The sequence below is a fragment of the Penicillium brevicompactum genome (assembly GCF_028827555.1).
Source record: "Penicillium brevicompactum strain IBT 35665 chromosome Unknown utg000002l_segment0_segment0, whole genome shotgun sequence".
Classification (NCBI taxonomy): domain Eukaryota; kingdom Fungi; phylum Ascomycota; class Eurotiomycetes; order Eurotiales; family Aspergillaceae; genus Penicillium; species Penicillium brevicompactum.
Window position 1 is genome coordinate 1,870,820 of NW_026623205.1, and position 16,668 is coordinate 1,887,487.

General features: G+C 51.4%; 9 protein-coding genes across 9 annotated transcripts; 3 read left to right on the top strand and 6 right to left on the bottom strand.

Annotated features, from left to right (window-relative positions):
* Positions 1-334: 334 nt before the first annotated feature.
* N7506_003358 (uncharacterized protein) lies at positions 335-544 on the top strand (the record flags this gene model as incomplete). Its single annotated transcript, XM_056952653.1, has 1 exon — positions 335-544. The coding sequence occupies one exon, from the start codon at positions 335-337 to the stop codon at positions 542-544; it is 210 nt and encodes a 69-aa protein (XP_056814345.1).
* Positions 545-1,281: 737 nt separating this feature from the next.
* N7506_003359 (putative neutral amino acid permease) lies at positions 1,282-3,029 on the top strand (the record flags this gene model as incomplete). The annotated part of the gene is made up of 4 exons (XM_056952654.1): positions 1,282-1,536; positions 1,607-1,749; positions 1,819-2,869; positions 2,949-3,029. 4 exons carry the CDS (start codon positions 1,282-1,284, stop codon positions 3,027-3,029), a joined length of 1,530 nt encoding a protein of 509 aa, XP_056814346.1.
* Positions 3,030-3,615: 586 nt separating this feature from the next.
* Positions 3,616-5,127, top strand: N7506_003360 (glycine decarboxylase subunit T; the record flags this gene model as incomplete). The annotated part of the gene is made up of 2 exons (XM_056952655.1): positions 3,616-4,004; positions 4,068-5,127. The coding sequence occupies 2 exons, from the start codon at positions 3,616-3,618 to the stop codon at positions 5,125-5,127; spliced, it is 1,449 nt and encodes a 482-aa protein (XP_056814347.1).
* Positions 5,128-5,566: 439 nt separating this feature from the next.
* On the bottom strand, positions 5,567-8,211 carry N7506_003361 (glycoside hydrolase family 92 protein; the record flags this gene model as incomplete). The annotated part of the gene is made up of 4 exons (XM_056952656.1): positions 5,567-6,311; positions 6,363-7,372; positions 7,422-8,059; positions 8,109-8,211. 4 exons carry the CDS (start codon positions 8,209-8,211, stop codon positions 5,567-5,569), a joined length of 2,496 nt encoding a protein of 831 aa, XP_056814348.1.
* A 1,028-nt stretch (positions 8,212-9,239) lies between these two features.
* N7506_003362 (adenylyl-sulfate kinase) lies at positions 9,240-9,884 on the bottom strand (the record flags this gene model as incomplete). Its single annotated transcript, XM_056952657.1, has 1 exon — positions 9,240-9,884. The coding sequence occupies one exon, from the start codon at positions 9,882-9,884 to the stop codon at positions 9,240-9,242; it is 645 nt and encodes a 214-aa protein (XP_056814349.1).
* Positions 9,885-10,206: 322 nt separating this feature from the next.
* N7506_003363 (PaaI family thioesterase) lies at positions 10,207-11,195 on the bottom strand (the record flags this gene model as incomplete). The annotated part of the gene is made up of 3 exons (XM_056952658.1): positions 10,207-10,239; positions 10,296-11,023; positions 11,075-11,195. 3 exons carry the CDS (start codon positions 11,193-11,195, stop codon positions 10,207-10,209), a joined length of 882 nt encoding a protein of 293 aa, XP_056814350.1.
* A 567-nt stretch (positions 11,196-11,762) lies between these two features.
* N7506_003364 (H(+)-transporting V1 sector ATPase subunit C) lies at positions 11,763-13,216 on the bottom strand (the record flags this gene model as incomplete). Its single annotated transcript, XM_056952659.1, has 5 exons — positions 11,763-11,954; positions 12,020-12,512; positions 12,573-12,664; positions 12,764-12,858; positions 12,922-13,216. 5 exons carry the CDS (start codon positions 13,214-13,216, stop codon positions 11,763-11,765), a joined length of 1,167 nt encoding a protein of 388 aa, XP_056814351.1.
* A 542-nt stretch (positions 13,217-13,758) lies between these two features.
* Positions 13,759-14,867, bottom strand: N7506_003365 (BRcat and Rcat domain-containing protein; the record flags this gene model as incomplete). Its single annotated transcript, XM_056952660.1, has 2 exons — positions 13,759-14,077; positions 14,137-14,867. The coding sequence occupies 2 exons, from the start codon at positions 14,865-14,867 to the stop codon at positions 13,759-13,761; spliced, it is 1,050 nt and encodes a 349-aa protein (XP_056814352.1).
* A 207-nt stretch (positions 14,868-15,074) lies between these two features.
* Positions 15,075-16,662, bottom strand: N7506_003366 (Zn(II)2Cys6 transcription factor domain-containing protein; the record flags this gene model as incomplete). The annotated part of the gene is made up of 2 exons (XM_056952661.1): positions 15,075-16,551; positions 16,601-16,662. The coding sequence occupies 2 exons, from the start codon at positions 16,660-16,662 to the stop codon at positions 15,075-15,077; spliced, it is 1,539 nt and encodes a 512-aa protein (XP_056814353.1).
* Between the last annotated feature and the right edge of the window lie 6 nt (positions 16,663-16,668).

Genomic DNA, 16,668 nt, shown 5'->3' on the forward strand with positions numbered 1-16,668 from the left:
AGTTCCAAACCAAAGCTGTGTACTTCGAAATAGTCCAGGGCCAGGAGTAGACCTCGGGAGTTGATAAAGTTGATAAGACCGATAAGACCGATAGGCTGATAAGACGGATAAGGCTGCTGACATCAGCAACTTTTGAGATTTCCCAACTCAAACACTTCGGACCTTGGATTTCACCATCAGCCAATTGACATTTTTGCCCTGTTCAACTTTCCAACTGGCGCCAACTTCGACCTTCCAATCTAGTTCCACGTTCCATGTTTTCGGTGCACGGTATGCATGGATTCCGATCCCGACCGGGGCACTCCCTGAACAGAAGGGGCCTTCATTTGCCCGCATGCGGGGCCGTCAGGACCCACTGTCCCTACAGCATAATGAACGTGATATGATGGGCGCAACCGACATGCCCCAGTGGGGGCTGAAGCGCCAATCAATCTTAGCTCTCGCGGTGACCGCGTGCGCAGCCCCCCTTGCTGCCGAGTCCGAGTCCAGTAATGAGACAGATCGGAAGTTGGCTGCACAAGAAGAGCAATGGGATGATCATTGACTATTCAGGACGGATCAAATCTGACTGGATCCAGCTTCCATTCATGGATGTCGAGGTCTGATCGCTCTCTGGGCACAAAATCTTGAACGTCCCTTGGCGCTGCTTAACTTCAAGCCGTGGCTGACGCCGCCCATTGCGGCGGCGGTCCATCACGTCACTGTCAACATGCGATCGACAGGTTTTTCTCGTTCTTTTTCCGGTTCGACTGGCGGCGTATGGCTCCATACCGCAATCTACTGGTACCTTGTGTACTCCGTACAGAGCACTCCATACTCCGTACTCCGTACAATACTCGATACTGTCGCTGACCTTCTTGGCTCATCCTTTTTTTTTTTTTTTTTTTTTTAATTTTAATTTATTTTCTCAAATCTCTTTCTTCTCTTGACTTTGGATCTTTTGGGTCTTAGTTCGTTTTCCTCTTTTCCCTTTAAACCAGACCTCTCTCCTCTCCCAAGCTTGGGATTGCGATCTTGCCCAGCGAATACTACCTCGATACCTCGAGTACCCGCATTTGCCCTAATCCGTCCAGTTTTCTCTCGCCAGATCTTTCACTCAATCTTTGGGCGAAGTTTCAATCTTGAAGGTAAATGATCGACATTTCTACCACTCCCCAAAAAGGTTGCTCGTCTCACTCTTTACCGCAGAGTCCAAAGGATTACATGCATTCGCAGATTTAAACATCTCGTCTCAACTCCACAGAGTTGCCCCAGCGGGACTCATCCGCTCTCTCTCAGATCATGGCTGGGTTAAATGAATCAACAAAGCCCGCCGGCTGGGACCACGACCGGACTTCCAATACGTCCCCAGAGCTCTCCGACAAAACCGAGCAAGATCCCAAGCTCAAGGATTTCGACGTCGAGGGCCAGGGGCGCCGCGACTCTCGCCATCATGTCACTGCCATCGATGGCTCCTCTACGACAGAACGCGTTGGTCGCCAGATCGAGATGGAATCGGAGAACACAATCAAGTACCGCACTTGTAGTTGGCAAAAGGTGCGCCCAAATTGAGCTTTCGAGCAGGAAGAGCCATGGCCAATTTACTAATTTAATTGTTTGGTCACAGACCGCTGCATTGCTCTTCTCTGAGTACATTTGCTTGGCTATCATGTCCTTCCCTTGGTCATATTCAATTCTGGGTCTGGTCCCAGGTTTGATTTGCACTGTGGTCATTGCCGGCATTGTCTTGTACACCTCATTGATTACTTGGTATGGCCTCACTATTCCACTATTTCTCCTGTGGCCTTCCTTGGATAATAGGTGCTAACAAGTTCATAGGAGATTCTGCTTAAGACATCCGGAAGTCCGTGATGTTTGCGATATTGGCCAATACCTCTTCTGGGATTCCAAGATTGCTTGGTGGGCCACGGCAGTCATGTTCCTTCTCAACAACACCTTCATCCAGGGTCTACACTGTGTGGTCGGTGCTGAGTATCTGAACACAATGTCTAACGGAGCAGTGTGCACCGTTGCATTTGCCGCTATCGTTGCGATCATTTCATTCTTCTTTTCGCTGCCGCGTACTTTCAGCACGTTGTCTAAAGTTGCAACACTATCGGCATTCTTCACCTTCATTTCTGTCATCTTGGCATGCGTCTTTGCCGGAATCGAAGACCACCCCAAAGGTTACACCCCCGCCACTGGAAACCCAATTGTTCTCGCTATCCCAGCCAAGGGAACAACCTTTGTGCAGGGCATGAACGCATTCTTGAACATCAGCTACACCTTCATTGGTCAAATCACCCTTCCCAGCTTCATCGCGGAGATGAAGGAGCCACGCGACTTTTGGAAGGCCGTGACCGCTGTGACGGTCGCGGAGATTATTGTGTTCAGTCTGGTCGGTGCGGTCACCTATGTTTATGTCGGAAACCAGTACATGGTTGCTCCGGCGTTCGGATCCATTGGCGATGACCTTTTCAAGAAGGTTTCCTTCTCATTCATGATTCCAACCATCATTTTCCTGGGCGTGCTGTACGCCTCGGTCTCAGCTAGATTCATCTTCTTCCGTTTGTTTGAAGGTAGCCGCCACAAGAGTAACAACACTGTGGTTGGTTGGGCTTCCTGGGCTGCCATCCTCGCAGCTCTCTGGATCGCTGCTTGGATCATTGCCGAGGTTATCCCCTTCTTCTCTGACCTGTTGTCCATTATGAGTTCCCTGTTCGATTCCTTCTTCGGTTTCATCTTCTGGGGTACAGCCTATCTTCGCATGCGGGCTGAGGACCACGGACCCCGTTTCTACATGGTCCGTGGCATTCGTGGATGGCTCGGTGCTATCTTTAACGTCTTCTTGATTCTTGTTGGATTCTTCTTCTTGGGACCTGGCACATACGTAAGTTTTTATCACTTTTTCCACCATAGCAGGCTATGACAAGCCTTGCAGATTTGACTCTGTTACTGACCCTTCTCAGGCTTCCGTTATGGCTGTGGTTACCAGTTACCGCGAGGGCACTGTGGGTGGTGTATTCACCTGTGCCAGTAATGGCCTATAAATCTCCGCAGGGCGGGATCAGAACTTCATTTGCATTTCAGACTCTGCATGTTTCTTGTTTAATTACCATTACCCGGGGGCTTGGGCTCTAGGGACTTTTATGACCGTGATGACCGGGTTCTACCAAGTGATAGGCAGCTAGTCTTGCTCTTCGCCTTGGAACAGCCCATCTTTTGCGCTTGGGGTAACACTTGCTTCGGCAATAGTTTGTTCTATCCCAATGTTCCTACTGTATAGGTTGGGAGTTTGAAGGTCGGGGCTTGTTTCTATATTTATTCGACGTTATATAGTATATGGAGTCAGTCCGCACTTTATGGACCATCTGAGCAATCTGTTCTACCATCGCAATGTAGAATGAGTCCCTTAGAAGCCATTCTATAAGATAGCCACCAAACGAGCTCTCCAGCGAGAGCCGTGGAGCTTCCCGACGATCGGCTGCGCTGCTCGGACAAGCAGCTCTCCGCCTATCACCACGTGACTTTCCCGCAATGCCTTCCCCGTGGTTTGGCGACCTCTTTTATGCTCCATTTCCTTCTCTTTTTTCCTTCTCTCTTTTGTCAATCTGGTTGCTCTCGTTTTTATACACTATGTCCAGCGTCCGTATTCTCACCCGAGGTGTTGACCTCGCCGCCGCGAGGGTCGCCCTACACGCTCCCCGCGCTTCTATCGGCTCCACTCTGCTTCGGCGGGAGCTCTCCTCCGCGGCTATCGTGCGGCCAACTGCTCTTCGGCCATTGAGATCCAATGCGCCAGTGGCAGCTGCGACTTCGCAGTCCGCGTCTCAGGCCGTGCGGTATGCGTCTAACTCGACCGAGCCTCTCAGCAAAACCCAGCTGTTTGACTTGCACGTGGAGCGTGGGGCTAAGATGGTCCCCTTCGCGGGCTTTGATATGCCACTCGTATACTCCGACATGAGCCATGTTGAGAGTCATCTCTGGACGCGCGAGAAAGCCAGTCTTTTCGACGTCAGCCACATGTAAGTTGACTAATTCCAACCCTCAATTCGTTTGCAATGGCTGACCGGAGCCTATTTCATCAGGGTCCAACACCACCTAAGCGGCCCTGGAGCTGCCGAGCTGTTGAAAAAGATTACTCCTTCATCTGTCGATAAGCTCACCCCTAACACCTCCACTCTGTCTTGCTTGCTCGAAGAAGGCACCGGAGGTATGGTCGACGACTGCGTGATCACTCGCCGCACCGAAGACACTTTCTACTTCGTGACCAACGCTGGCCGCCGCACCGAGGATCTGGCCTTCCTTACTGCTGAGATTGAAGCTTACCGCGCCAAGAATGGTGCCGACAGCATCAAGTGGGACATTCTCTCCGACCGCGCTCTTGTCGCGCTGCAGGGACCCCTCGCCGCCTCCGTTCTTCAACCGCTCATCAACACCGCCAACACCCCCCAATCCGAAACCGATCTGAGCACCCTCTATTTTGGCAACTGCCGCGAGCTTTACCTTACTCTTCCCGATGGCAGTGCAACTGCTCACCCTCTTCTCATTTCCCGCACCGGCTACACCGGTGAAGACGGCTTCGAGATCTCCATTCCGACCTCAGGTGCCCCGAACCTGCCCCAGCAAGTCACCGAACTCCTTGTGGCAGACAGCAGCAAAAGCCGTCTTGCTGGCCTTGCCGCCCGTGATTCTCTGCGTCTCGAGGCTGGCATGTGTCTCTACGGCCACGACATCTCCACTTCCCAGACACCCCCAGCCGCCGCGCTCGGCTGGGTCGTTGGCCGTGACCGCCGTGATGCGGCAAACGCCACTTTCAATGGAGCTTCCACCATTCTATCCCAGATCGCCAGCCCTAAGACCATCCCCCAGCGCCGCGTTGGTTTGACCGTCGAGAAGGGCCCACCGGCTCGCGAGGGTGCCACCGTTGTTGATATCTCGGACCCTGCCAACATTGTCGAGGTCGGCGTTGTTACCTCCGGTCTGCCCAGCCCGTCTCTCAATGGCACCAACATTGCCATGGCATATGTCAAGCAGGGCCTTCACAAGAAGGGCACTGAACTTGGTGTCAAGGTTCGCAACAAGGTGCGCAAGGCTACTGTTGGCGGTATGCCTTGGGTCGAGAGCAAGTTCCACCGTCCTTCATAGAAGAGTGACTGCATTGAATTGAATTGCCCTTTTCTGGGTCTTCTTTAAAAGAGAAAGAAGTTTGGGTGAAAGACTAGCGTTTGTGATTTACCCTTGTATATATCCGATTTTACGAATCAATTTCAAAAAACAATCAATTCTTCAACTTTCTATGGATATGAGAGTAACCTAATGGCTCTTATTTTGGACTTGTCATGCTCTCATAGGATGGATGATTCCTTGAGTGGAGTGGCTTTGGTACAATTTCATAGCTTTTAGGGCTAAATGCGCACTTCAACTTCCAACATTGGAAGGTTCCACATGTGCCATACCTCAGTCTTTCAAGGGGATTTGAAGGAACAACTCAAGTCCACAGGGGTAAATTGTACAATTTGGATTTTACCAATAAAATGAAGAGCAAAGTACCTGTGCCTCGATTGTCCGTCCTCAAATACTACAACTAGCCTTGACCAAGATGAGCCCTACGGGCGTGACCATCGAGATGCAAGGAGCGCTTAGAAACAAAACCTTCAATATCCCCGTCCAAGCTATCCCATCTGCGCTCACGAACCGCAAGTGATTCTTGGTCAACACCAGAAGAGCCACCGGAAAGAGAGGGCGGCAGGTCTTCAGGCTTTGTTCCCCAGTCACCTTCCTCTTTCCCAAGAACAAGAACCAGCTCCCCTCCCTCAGTGAAGAAATCATGACCGACCCAGTTTCGGGAATACGGCTTTCCATTAAGGGTTGCAGACTGAATGAACCCATCTCCACCGACTGCAGCACCACTGACATTTGCGGTATTGTATTCCGCCCAGTTGGAAACACTCAATGTAGCGTTCTTACCTGTGATAGGCGAGATGATGCTGACGGACTCGAAGAAAGGCACAGTGAGAAGATAGACGTCCTGTCCAGGATTTGGGAATAGGCCCATCATGGCCATGGCGACGAATGAGCCCATTGCACCGCTGTCGTCATTGCCCGGAAGCCCCGCTGGCGTGGGTGAGAAGTAGTCTGGGATGTAGGTGCGCACTCGAGAAGTGGATTTTCCTGGGCGACCTGCATAGTGGTATTGGAAGACAGTGAGGAAGGCCGGCTCGTTACCAATATACGTGATATTTTGGTCGTGAAGGTGGTCTAGGCGGCGGACGAAGTTGTCCGGGCCGCCGAGGAGGGTGATGAGGGTTGACATGTCGTGGGGGACGAAACTGGATTGGAGGGTTAGAAGAGGTGATTTTCTACAGGGGAATACAACTCACAATTGATACTCCCAGATGCTGGACTCAAATGTCTCGCCAGCGGTGTTCTGCAGGGAGCATGCAGCGCCACTGTTGTCGATATTGGAACACGCGAGGGGATCCTGGAATCCCCATGTTCCATTCAAGTACTTTGGCTGAAAGAAGCCCGTGAAGCCGGTGTCGTTGCCCTTCCAAGATGATTTCTGGTCCTTCTTGAACAGATTTTGCCAATTCCGAGATCGTTGCTCATACCGCTGAGCGTCGGCTGTCTTGTTGAGACCATGGGCCATTTGCGAAATGGCAAAGTCATTATATGAATACTCCAGAGTCCGTGAGATGCTTCGAGTCATCGTGCCAAACCCTTCATAGTCAAAGTCTTCCACGGGGATATAGTGGAGATTCTTCCAGCTTTGCAGGCCGCCGCGGCCTTCGTTAGACCAGTCATACGGTTCCTCTTCAGCGTCCTTCTGAACGGCTGCATATCCGGCGCCCCAATCAATACCATCCCGGAGACCTTTCAGATAGACATCTGCTAGGATGTTATCAGCGTTGGAGCCACCCTGCGTGTAACCTTTGCAGAGAGACATGCGACAGTCTGGCAGCCAGCCCAAATGGCGCTGCGTGTCAATGAGCGAGCGAACCATCTGGATCACCGAGCTTGGGTCGAAGATTGTGAGGAATGGGATCTGAGAGCGGAAAGAGTCCCATAGGCAATAGAAGGAATCAAAATACGGCTCGCTGCTCTGCCAGAGCGGGTTCTCCCCGGTATAATTCTGGGGGTTGATCATAGTTCGATAGATTCCACTGTAGAAGTTGGTGAGCACGGAGTCATTAATATTGGTTCGAGAGACTCGAATTGGCTGCATCTTCTCGGTCCATTGATCGACTGCTGTTTGATGAGTTGAGTTGAAGTCGAAATCGGGGATTTCAGCCTCAGCATGAGCACACGCCTGTTCGGTGCTCATGAAACTAACGCCCACCCGAGCTAAGACTGTGTCCGTTGCTTGCTTGAAATGAACAAATCCACCACCCTAGCGAAGATTAGTTAGCGTTCTAGCTGGAGGCATTCTGTTTACTCACTGGAAGCGGATAGCCATTGATGCTTCGCGAGATCTTCAGATCATGGACGTCAGAGCTGGCACGCGAATTGACGAAGATTCCGTTCTCCCACTGTTCTGTTGCGCTTTTGAAGTCCGCACAGAAGTGCAAGGTATACGTTCCCGACCCAAAGCTAGGCGCGAATCGGGCATCGCCCGACATACGACCTGTCTCTTTGTCCACAGAGATCGTTGCATTATCCTGTCGAGAGTTGGACAAATCGGTAAGATCCAAAAGGACCAAAGGCTTGCTATCCTTTGGGAAGTGGAACCGGAATAGAGATGTATGGTGAGCAGTGGTCATATCGACCTGGACACCGGATTCCAACTCAATGTTAAAGTATCCTGGATGCGCCTGGACGGATTCAGACTTGTATTTAATCTTCCGCTGGTTCTTGGGGTAAACACAACCATTCACATCATCGCTGACGCAATTGGCATGAGCAAAGAGAGGGAAGTTTCCCAGTGAGGGATTTCCTCCAGTGCCAGAGTCGTGCATGCTGGAGAAACCGGTAACGCTGCCACCTTCGTAGGCGAAGCCTCCCTGGTTGCTACCAGAGTCTGTATCGGCCACGGCCTTGGCCATGCCATAGGGCAGTGAGGCGCCGGGGAAGACATTTCCTGGAGATGTTATTACCTGCACATTGTTGCTATTGCTCTATGAGCGTACCTCCGTTGGCGCTACCGATCAAGGGGTTGATATATTGAAGCACATCATACGCGTGAGCTGCGTGAGCCAGCACGCCAGCTGACAAGAAGAGCAGCTTGTGCATTGTCGAGCGATGGGTAAAAACACGAGTCGAGAGAGTTGGGAAATGCGCTTTATCCCTTCCCCAGCGCGCCTGCCTGGTATGTGCCCTTGTTTGCCCCCGTGGGGTGCTCTCTCACAGTTTGCATCTCACGAGTCACTGCATTGCATGCCTTGTGCTACGTGTATTCAAGCTCGGAATGCCGTGTAGCTGTGAGATCTCAGGCCCGGAGGGGAATTGGAAACGCAACCACTGACAAATATACGAAGGTCAATAGCACCCAAGAGTCAACTGTTCGGGATACCTGAAGATACTCGAGGATACCTGAGACTGTCTCATGCTAGACTGTCTCTTACACCGCTCTGTACCAAGTATTGTAATCGGCGTGTGGTGATAGTGAAGCTATTCACACCCGCCAAAATACCTGCCTCGTATAGATCAAGATGTTGATTCTATATTTCCATTTGTTGACTATATTAACTACAATTTCTGACTATTCTCAATTGATTCAAGTTACCTAACAAGATCAATTTGTAACAATCCATACAATCTTACGTCTACGCATAGTTTCAACCCTCCGAAGCTATCCATTAGATAGTTTAAGCCCCTTCTTAACTATCACTGTCTGATTATATCCTTGAAAGTAGTTCAAAATGTTTGAGAATAAAGTCAGGGATACAAAGAAGAAGACCTTCAATTCCCTAAAACAATAACATGTTCCCATGTTGACATGATGGGCATAATGGTAAGTTGGTAACCAGTCCAGGTTATTATCATAACTGGTTGGGCGCCATACACCTACGAATACCGACTTCGGCAGCCACTACAGACCATTGGAGAGGATAGCCCTTTCAAGATGTTCAATCTTAACTGTCAAAGCAATCTAAAGGTCCAACATGTACAGCGAAGCTGGGCAAAGCCGAGCAAAGCTGGAGGGGAATCAAATCACAAAACACCATGTCCAATCCGCTGTACAGGATTCTTGTATATGAAAAGCAAAAAAGGTAGATACAATCATAAATACAATCATAAAATGTCAGACAGTAAGCCGCTTACTGCTTGGCAGGAAGGTAGCCCTTGGAGTCAAGGTACTCAATGATCTGCTTAACAGCATCGACAACGGGGAGGTCCACGTTCTTGATGTGAACCTCGGGGTTGGCAGGAGCCTCGTAGGGAGCAGAGATACCGGTGAACTCCTTGATGACACCCTCGCGAGCCTTCTTGTAGAGACCCTTAGGATCACGCTGCTCGGCAACCTCGACGGGCACGTCGATGTAGACCTCAACGAAAGGAAGACCGGTCTCCTCACCGGGGGTGGGCACCTCGTGCAATTGACGGGCACTGTCACGGTCCTTCTGGTAGGGGGAGATGAACGAGGTGATGGCGATGGAGTTGGAGTCGGCGAACAGCTTGGAGACCTCACCGATGCGGCGGATGTTCTCGTTGCGGTCGGCCTCGCTGAAGCCCAGGTTCTTGTTCAGGCCGAAACGAATGTTGTCACCGTCCAGGCGGTAGGCGTGCACACCGCGGTCACGGACGAGCTGGTGCTCGAGCTCGACGGCAATGGTGGACTTGCCGGAGGCGGAGAGACCGGTCAACCAGATGGTGAGACCCTGCTGCTTGCGCAGCTCGGTGCGCTCGGCACGAGTGAGGCCGCTGGCGTGGAAGGTGATGTTGCTAGTAGATGTTAGTTCCATTGCGCCATATGTGAGAGAAAAGGGTGAAGATAATACGTAGCCATTGTGTAAGGAATTGAGTCAAAGATAGAATAGAAAAAGAAAGAGAAAAGGGAAAAGTAGAAAGAGTATGGAGGGGCAAGTTAAAACGGGGCCGCGTCAGAGCGATTTCGCTGATCCGCGGGGGTTGCGCCATTCCTTGGCAATCGCGTTTTTCTCTTTTTTTACGTCGACTGCTTCTGCTGTTTTGGGTCCTTTTGGACTTCGTTGCTTCGAATTAAGGTCTATTATTGGCTTGGAAATATATTTACAGAAAGAACAGGAACCAGGAACCAGACGCCACTCAGTTTGCCACCTTGTGCAGATTTGCCAATGCCTATAGTAGTTAGTTAGTTGGATCCATATCGTTTCATATAGACCGTAGACACTTACAGCAGCCTGCCTGGGCTCAATGAACAAGGCCTTCGACTCAACCAAGACCACAGGCGCAGAGCCATCAAGCGGTAGAGTCTCAATGCGTCCTTCCACCCACGCCTTGCGACCATCCACCTTGATAGTCTCCGCACGGAGGGCCACGTACTGGTCCGCCATCGCGGGAGCCCGGTAATCAATATTCAGGTTCGCCGTCACGGCGACCTTATTAGGGAGTGCTGGAAAACAGCACCGGGCCATGCCCTCGTCCAACAATGTAGCCAGTAGACCGCCGTGCACGATGCCGGGGTGCCCGCAGACATCGGAGCCCAGATACATCAGCGACACCATGCTCTTGCCGTCGCGTTCACTAAACACGTAGGGAGGAACCACGATCTTTCCGGGTCCCGCCAGCGTGCCCGCAGTCAAACTGCGAGCCCGCAAGGTCTCGGGGATCTTGTGATGGGGACGCGCTTCTGTGAAGTCCGGGTTGGCGCGGAGAGCCTCGGCCTCGGCGTGGGTGCGAAGGGTCGCATCGATCTCTGCGGACCAGGCGTCCGGGGCCTGGAAGGCCGTGAGGGTCTCTTCGTTGGTAGGAATGGGAGCCGCCATGATGCGGTTAAGGGTGCGGAAACTTTGGAAGGAAAGGCCGGCGCTGAAGGCGAATACTGCGATGGTGCCGAATCCTAAGATGCGGAGGACGAAGCGGAACGGACGGGGCCGAGACGAAGAGGAAGCAGTCTGGTTTTCTGCAGGCGGATTAGAATCAAAAGGATCTCACTGAGAAAGGGACGGCGGACCTGAAAAGTAGGTTTTGTACTGAGGCCGTTTCGGGGAACCGGAGAATGATCGGTAAGCTGGGCGCTGAAGTCGGGGGAAAGAGAAAGGAGAGAGAGAAGAGGATTTAGGCAGACGGAACATGATCAAGAAAAAAAAAAAAAAAAAAAGGCTATTAAAAGAGTGGATGTCTAGGCCGTCAAATTCTAGAAGAAGCGTTGAGGCAAAAGAGTGGTTGAGGTTGTTTTTACCTCGGCATCTTCACTTTTTACTTGGCAGTCGGCGAGTTTGAGATTTTACGTAGTACTTTTGATTTGGACTTTTTTGTACTTATAAACGAGTTGACATGTTGAGAGAGCAGCAATTGTATTAATCGACTTGGTTTAGTTCCTCTGATTTGGCCTTTCTGGAGGGTCCAGCCTCCAATCATATCTGATATCTCCGATCTATAGACCCCAATGCTACGGAGTACTCCGCATACCATTCATCTTATACCCCGTAGAGTATGTTCTCTTCTCTGGCCCAATAAAAGACACATCTAGAGAGAGGCTATCACCGCCCCATCCCAGACATTGAATGTTAACTTGGTGTATACAAAGGCGAATGCGACTGCAGCAAATCTAAAGCTCGGGCTGGGAATATTGGAAAAAATGTTCAATGCTAGCTTGTAATGTACTTCGGACTCCCGGTATATGACCGCAATGCCTCGGATCAGTTGAACTCGAATTCATAAAAGACGTAGGGCGTGTACTCCGCGCTGCCCTCTCCAGTAGCATGCATCTCCCCAGGATCATCGCGCTGCATGCGGCCCTTCTTGTCGCGCCCAAAGGCATTGCCAGCCAGGTAAGAAAACTTATTTTCGAGGTTCTGCTTCGCGCGGTCTGCCTGCTTGGCGTTGGGCGTCTGTAGTCTCCAGTTAGCGATTTCCGAATGCGAGAGAGGCTGAAAAGTGAGTCCCAGATACATACCCTGACTAAAGCGCAGACAAAGTCCAAAGGTAGTCCATACCGCAGGACAGTCTCAACAAAGACCCTCAAGACCAGGATGTGAACCCAGACCATGACAGCCTCACTCCACGCAGTGCGCCCAAGTCGTAATGTCTCGCCCCAGACCTTACGCTCGTCGCCACCCACGCGCTCGACCTCCTTGCGCTCCTCCTCCTTCCCGCCCTCGACGTACTTGAAGTCACGGGGAATCCACTTCTGCTCGCGACACTTGTGCACGAACTCCACGTTGTGCTTTTTGAATGCAGTCACGGCGTAGAGAGTGAACTCGCTATCCTGAGCAACCAATTGCGCAGACCGGGGAACCACCATGGGGGCAACCGTTTCATAGCTCTGGAGGAAGTCTTTGACTAGTTGTGCGGGCACGGCGATGAGGTGGGTTTCAATGTAATCGGAGTTCTGGATGATAGATTTCGGGTCGACCACCGAGGCGAGGGACTTGGTAGAGAGGTTTCCGCTATTGTAGGGTAGGGTCAGCTGAGTTCCTTTTCATCTGTTCAGACGAAGAACCACGTACGTTTGCTTCCGCTGCAGTGTAGATAGCGTATTCTTGACCTGGTTATATTGAGTGTACTTTTGCCTGATGTCGCTGTCGATACTGGCGGCTTCCTAGCATGAGGTTAGCATATACTCCACAAGTGAGCGCCCCTCTATTTTTTTCCAGATCTATTGATCTTATGCTAGGTGCTGTAAGCGGGGGGTACGGACCTTCTGCAGCAGATCAATCAGCTCCGCCAAGGGCTTATCAGCCCTGTATTTGACTTTATTCCATTGGAAAGTTCGCAGGTACTGGTCAACAGGCTCTGTATCGGACAGTCAGAACCAAGCTACCCAAGGCCCTCACAGGCAAGAAGACCACAACGTACTATCATTGACGACCTTCATCTGCTCGATTTGCGCCTCGTCCCCTTCGAGGATGTTCTTCAGCGCATCGCCGACCTTCCCCACCACGCTCTGGCAGGAGGCCTCGAGCTTGGCTAGTTCATCTGCTTGCTGAACGAGGGCATCTAGCGTGCCGATCTTGAATTCGGGGATCGGGAACGGAGCGGCGGTCTCTGGGGAGACAGTGGTTGAGACGGCTTCGAGCGCATCGTCGCGGTGGTGCGAAGGGACGATGGAGTTTGGGAGAGAGAGAAGCAGGTACTTGCTTGGTTTCGACATGGCTATGAGGTATGGACTGACGAGGGGCGAGGCTCAGTCGTTGGAGCTCGGGGGTGTCGTAGGCGGTGGGTGCTTGGACCACCTGGCCCGTTAGTACACAACTGACGGACTCAACCTCGACTCGAGTGTCTTCACGGAGTTCTATCTGGATCTTTTACGAGCTACATGCATGTATATGTGTGGATGTATGTGTGGATGTGAGTGTGAATATTTTATGAGCTTTTGTTACCGCTTGTTCGTGGTCTTTTAATTAAAAATATCATGTAAAGAAATGTAAAAATTGGTAATGGCAAGGTAATGGCATAGTGCAAAACTAAAGAATATAGAGAGGAAACAGGAGACGAAGATCTTTCTATTGTCAAGAAAATCAATGTCGAATTGAATTCATGTTGATAGGTTGATAACATATTGGCTGCTTGTCAGTACCAGCTCCGAGGCTTGCCAAACTAGACATCAATAAGCCGACCAGATAATTAAAGTACAGATGTAACTGATAACTTCCCAAGTGGTTCCCCATATTGCCATCCATCGTCAAGTAACTTTCAAAGAACGTGCCATACACATCTCTCGCAAGCCTGGTACCCGCAGTCTGGGCACTCAAGGATATAGTACGGCAGGACGTCCTCACACTCTTCACACTCTGCCTCACCCGCGATACTGACCCAATCCCCCTCATGATCACAATCCTCAAAGTCGAGCTCGAAAGCCCTTTCGGGAATCACCTCCGCATCGGCAAGCGCCTGGCGTCGAGCCGCGACGGCTGCAGCCCGCTCTACAAGCATGGCCTCATCCCACCTTGCGCAATCACACTGTTTCCATTTGGCAGAGCACAAATAGCAGTACTCGTAGCCACAGCGGCATCTGTAGAAACACATCCATGTCAGTCATTTGCAGGGAGCGAAATGGGAGTGAGTTCTTACGTGATGTGGTTACATCCACTGCGAAGCTCGACCATATGGCCGCAGTTCGGACAGCGCCGCCATCCCTCCTCTCGTGCGAGGACAAGAACCTCTTCGTCTGGATCAGGACACTGGCCGGTATGAGCAACCAGTTTGCACCCTATGCATGTTCGGCGAAAGCATGACCTGCAGGTCCCGGAATTTCCGCGGACATCGGAGGGCAGGATGTACCGCGAGCAAGTTGGATTCGAACAATACGTGCGTGACTGGTCATTGTGTTCGATCTGCTTCTCCGTGTATCGTGCCCACGTTTCATCGTCGATAAAGCATCGTGCCTCTTCAAGTGGTAAGGGTTGGTGACAGCATCGAGGAGGAAAGAAGTTCTCATCTGCCAGTGAGGTCTCGAGAAGGCGTACTACACATCCATCACAGTAACGGTGTGAGCAAGTGGTGGTAAGCATCTCAACCACATAAAACAGTCCCAAGCAAGCTGCGCACTCATGTTGTACCGGTGGTTCCACTGTGGGCAGACCGAGAGCCATGTGGATTTGGCCGCGCCCCAGTGTGCGTTCTTCCAGTTCGTTCTTCCATAGGAGCAGAGCTGTTAGTCTGTCTTCCATTTGGGGGTCCGGAACCCCGCCGGCTGACTGAGAAGTCATTTCAGCCAGTTCCCTTTCAATGTCCGCCCTGATAGTCTGTAACATCAAGCTGGCGGTGGCATGATCAACACGCTCATTTGGCTGGAACGCCATTTTGGTTTCCCTCTTGGTGTCCTTGTTGTAGTTGCATGGGGAAGAAATCAGATGGGGGAAAGGGGAGGAAGAGAAAAGCAGCGGAGAGGGCATGGACAAGCACACGTGCCACTTCGAAAGAATCGGACCTTCACTTCACTTCTTTTGTTTGACAGGATAGTTGGAGAACTTGAATTATGCTTGATTCGATCCATTGTGAAGATCATCTTAACAAGCTAAAGTCTCGCATCTCCACATGCTGTGTTCACCGTCTAGTTCGGATTGGGGTTTCTGATACCACAACTGGACGATGGAGCTGGTCAATGGTTTCGCAGTTACGCTTTGCACCCGAGCTGATTCTGGGACGCGAGCTCCCTGAGTGATACCATTCGACTCGATGTGAATCAATTTCTCAATACACGACGTGGCGATCGAGGCCCACAGGCTCTGATGTTTACACCCACTCAGCAAAGAGACAATATCATGACGGACCTTCCAGTCACGGCACTTGGTCCCGCACCACAAAAGCGCAGTCACCACTGATGGAGTGATATAGTAGACCGGTGCCTCTACTTCACTTGTTTCTAGGCGCAAAAGTCCCTGTGCTAACTGAACAGCCCGCTGGAAACTCGGGAGGTAGTCATCATACAGACTTTCGCTTGACTCTGGGCTATTCGCAACGGCCATTTTCACATCCAAGACCAAGGTCCACATCTCAAGCAAACTCAGCATGTCGTAATGACGCTGCGAAGGGAGCCCACTGACAGAAGACAGCTTCAGTTGACTTCGCCATAATCTCATCTTGCTCAAGACTGCCACTCCACCTCGGCGGATAGGGGAGCTCGCGTTGCCTATGCTGAAGCCTCCACTCAAATGACTTTGCACTATCTGCCAGCCAATGACCATCAGCCCCCGGCTCTCTCGTGTGAGGTCTAAATCACCGCTGGGAGTCATGGCGTTGAACTTGGGCAGCGTTGGAGGAACCAAACGCTGGTCGTTGACGAATTCTCTTGGGTTCACGCATGTTGAAAAGTGTAGGTGGAGTTGGGAGAACGCCTGTTCCAGAATTTCCTTATTCGGGCTCGTTTCCGAGTCGATGGCCATCCAATCTCGGAATAATTGGTACCCAGATTGAAGATGGCACCGAGCCGCGAAGATATCTTCTTGGAAGAGCGTGAGCATAGTCAAGATAATACAGCTGACCAGAACAGTCTCTTTATGCGACCGGCTTGACTCCTGGCGGACGAGATCTTGACTCAGGCAGGTGATGGACTTGTGGGCATGGCTCAAAGCCAGCAGGCTCTCACGGTCTTTGACCGATTCCGTTTCCACGGCTTCATATTGGCGTTGCCTGGCACCCATTGCTATGGCGGCATGTCGCACCGCGGCTTGTCCTTCGCACATCTGCAGGACCAATCGGCTCCAGAATTCATCTTCGAAATACTCGGAACACTGCAAGGTGGTGCATCTTCGGAAAAAGTCCAAGTGCGCTCTTTCATTCCAGGAGAGACCCACCTGGCTCGAGTCGCGAAGAATCAGGGTGAATTCACACTTGGCAGGCGTGCATTGTTGACCGTCGTCCCGCGACTGACGCCAAGGCCGGGTTCGCTTATCGGGAGCCTGTGCATATCCATCGCACGTTCGGCCGGTGCTGGTGCAGTTCTTGCAGGCCGGTTCGGCTTCGTCACACTTTTTGTGTCGAATTCTACCTTTGGGTTACCGATGATGGTGCGATGGTTGAGCAGACCACGTACTTGCAAGTGATACACCCCGTTCGCACCTTGGCGTGCTTCGACCTCTTTCCTTTATCTGCCATACGAGT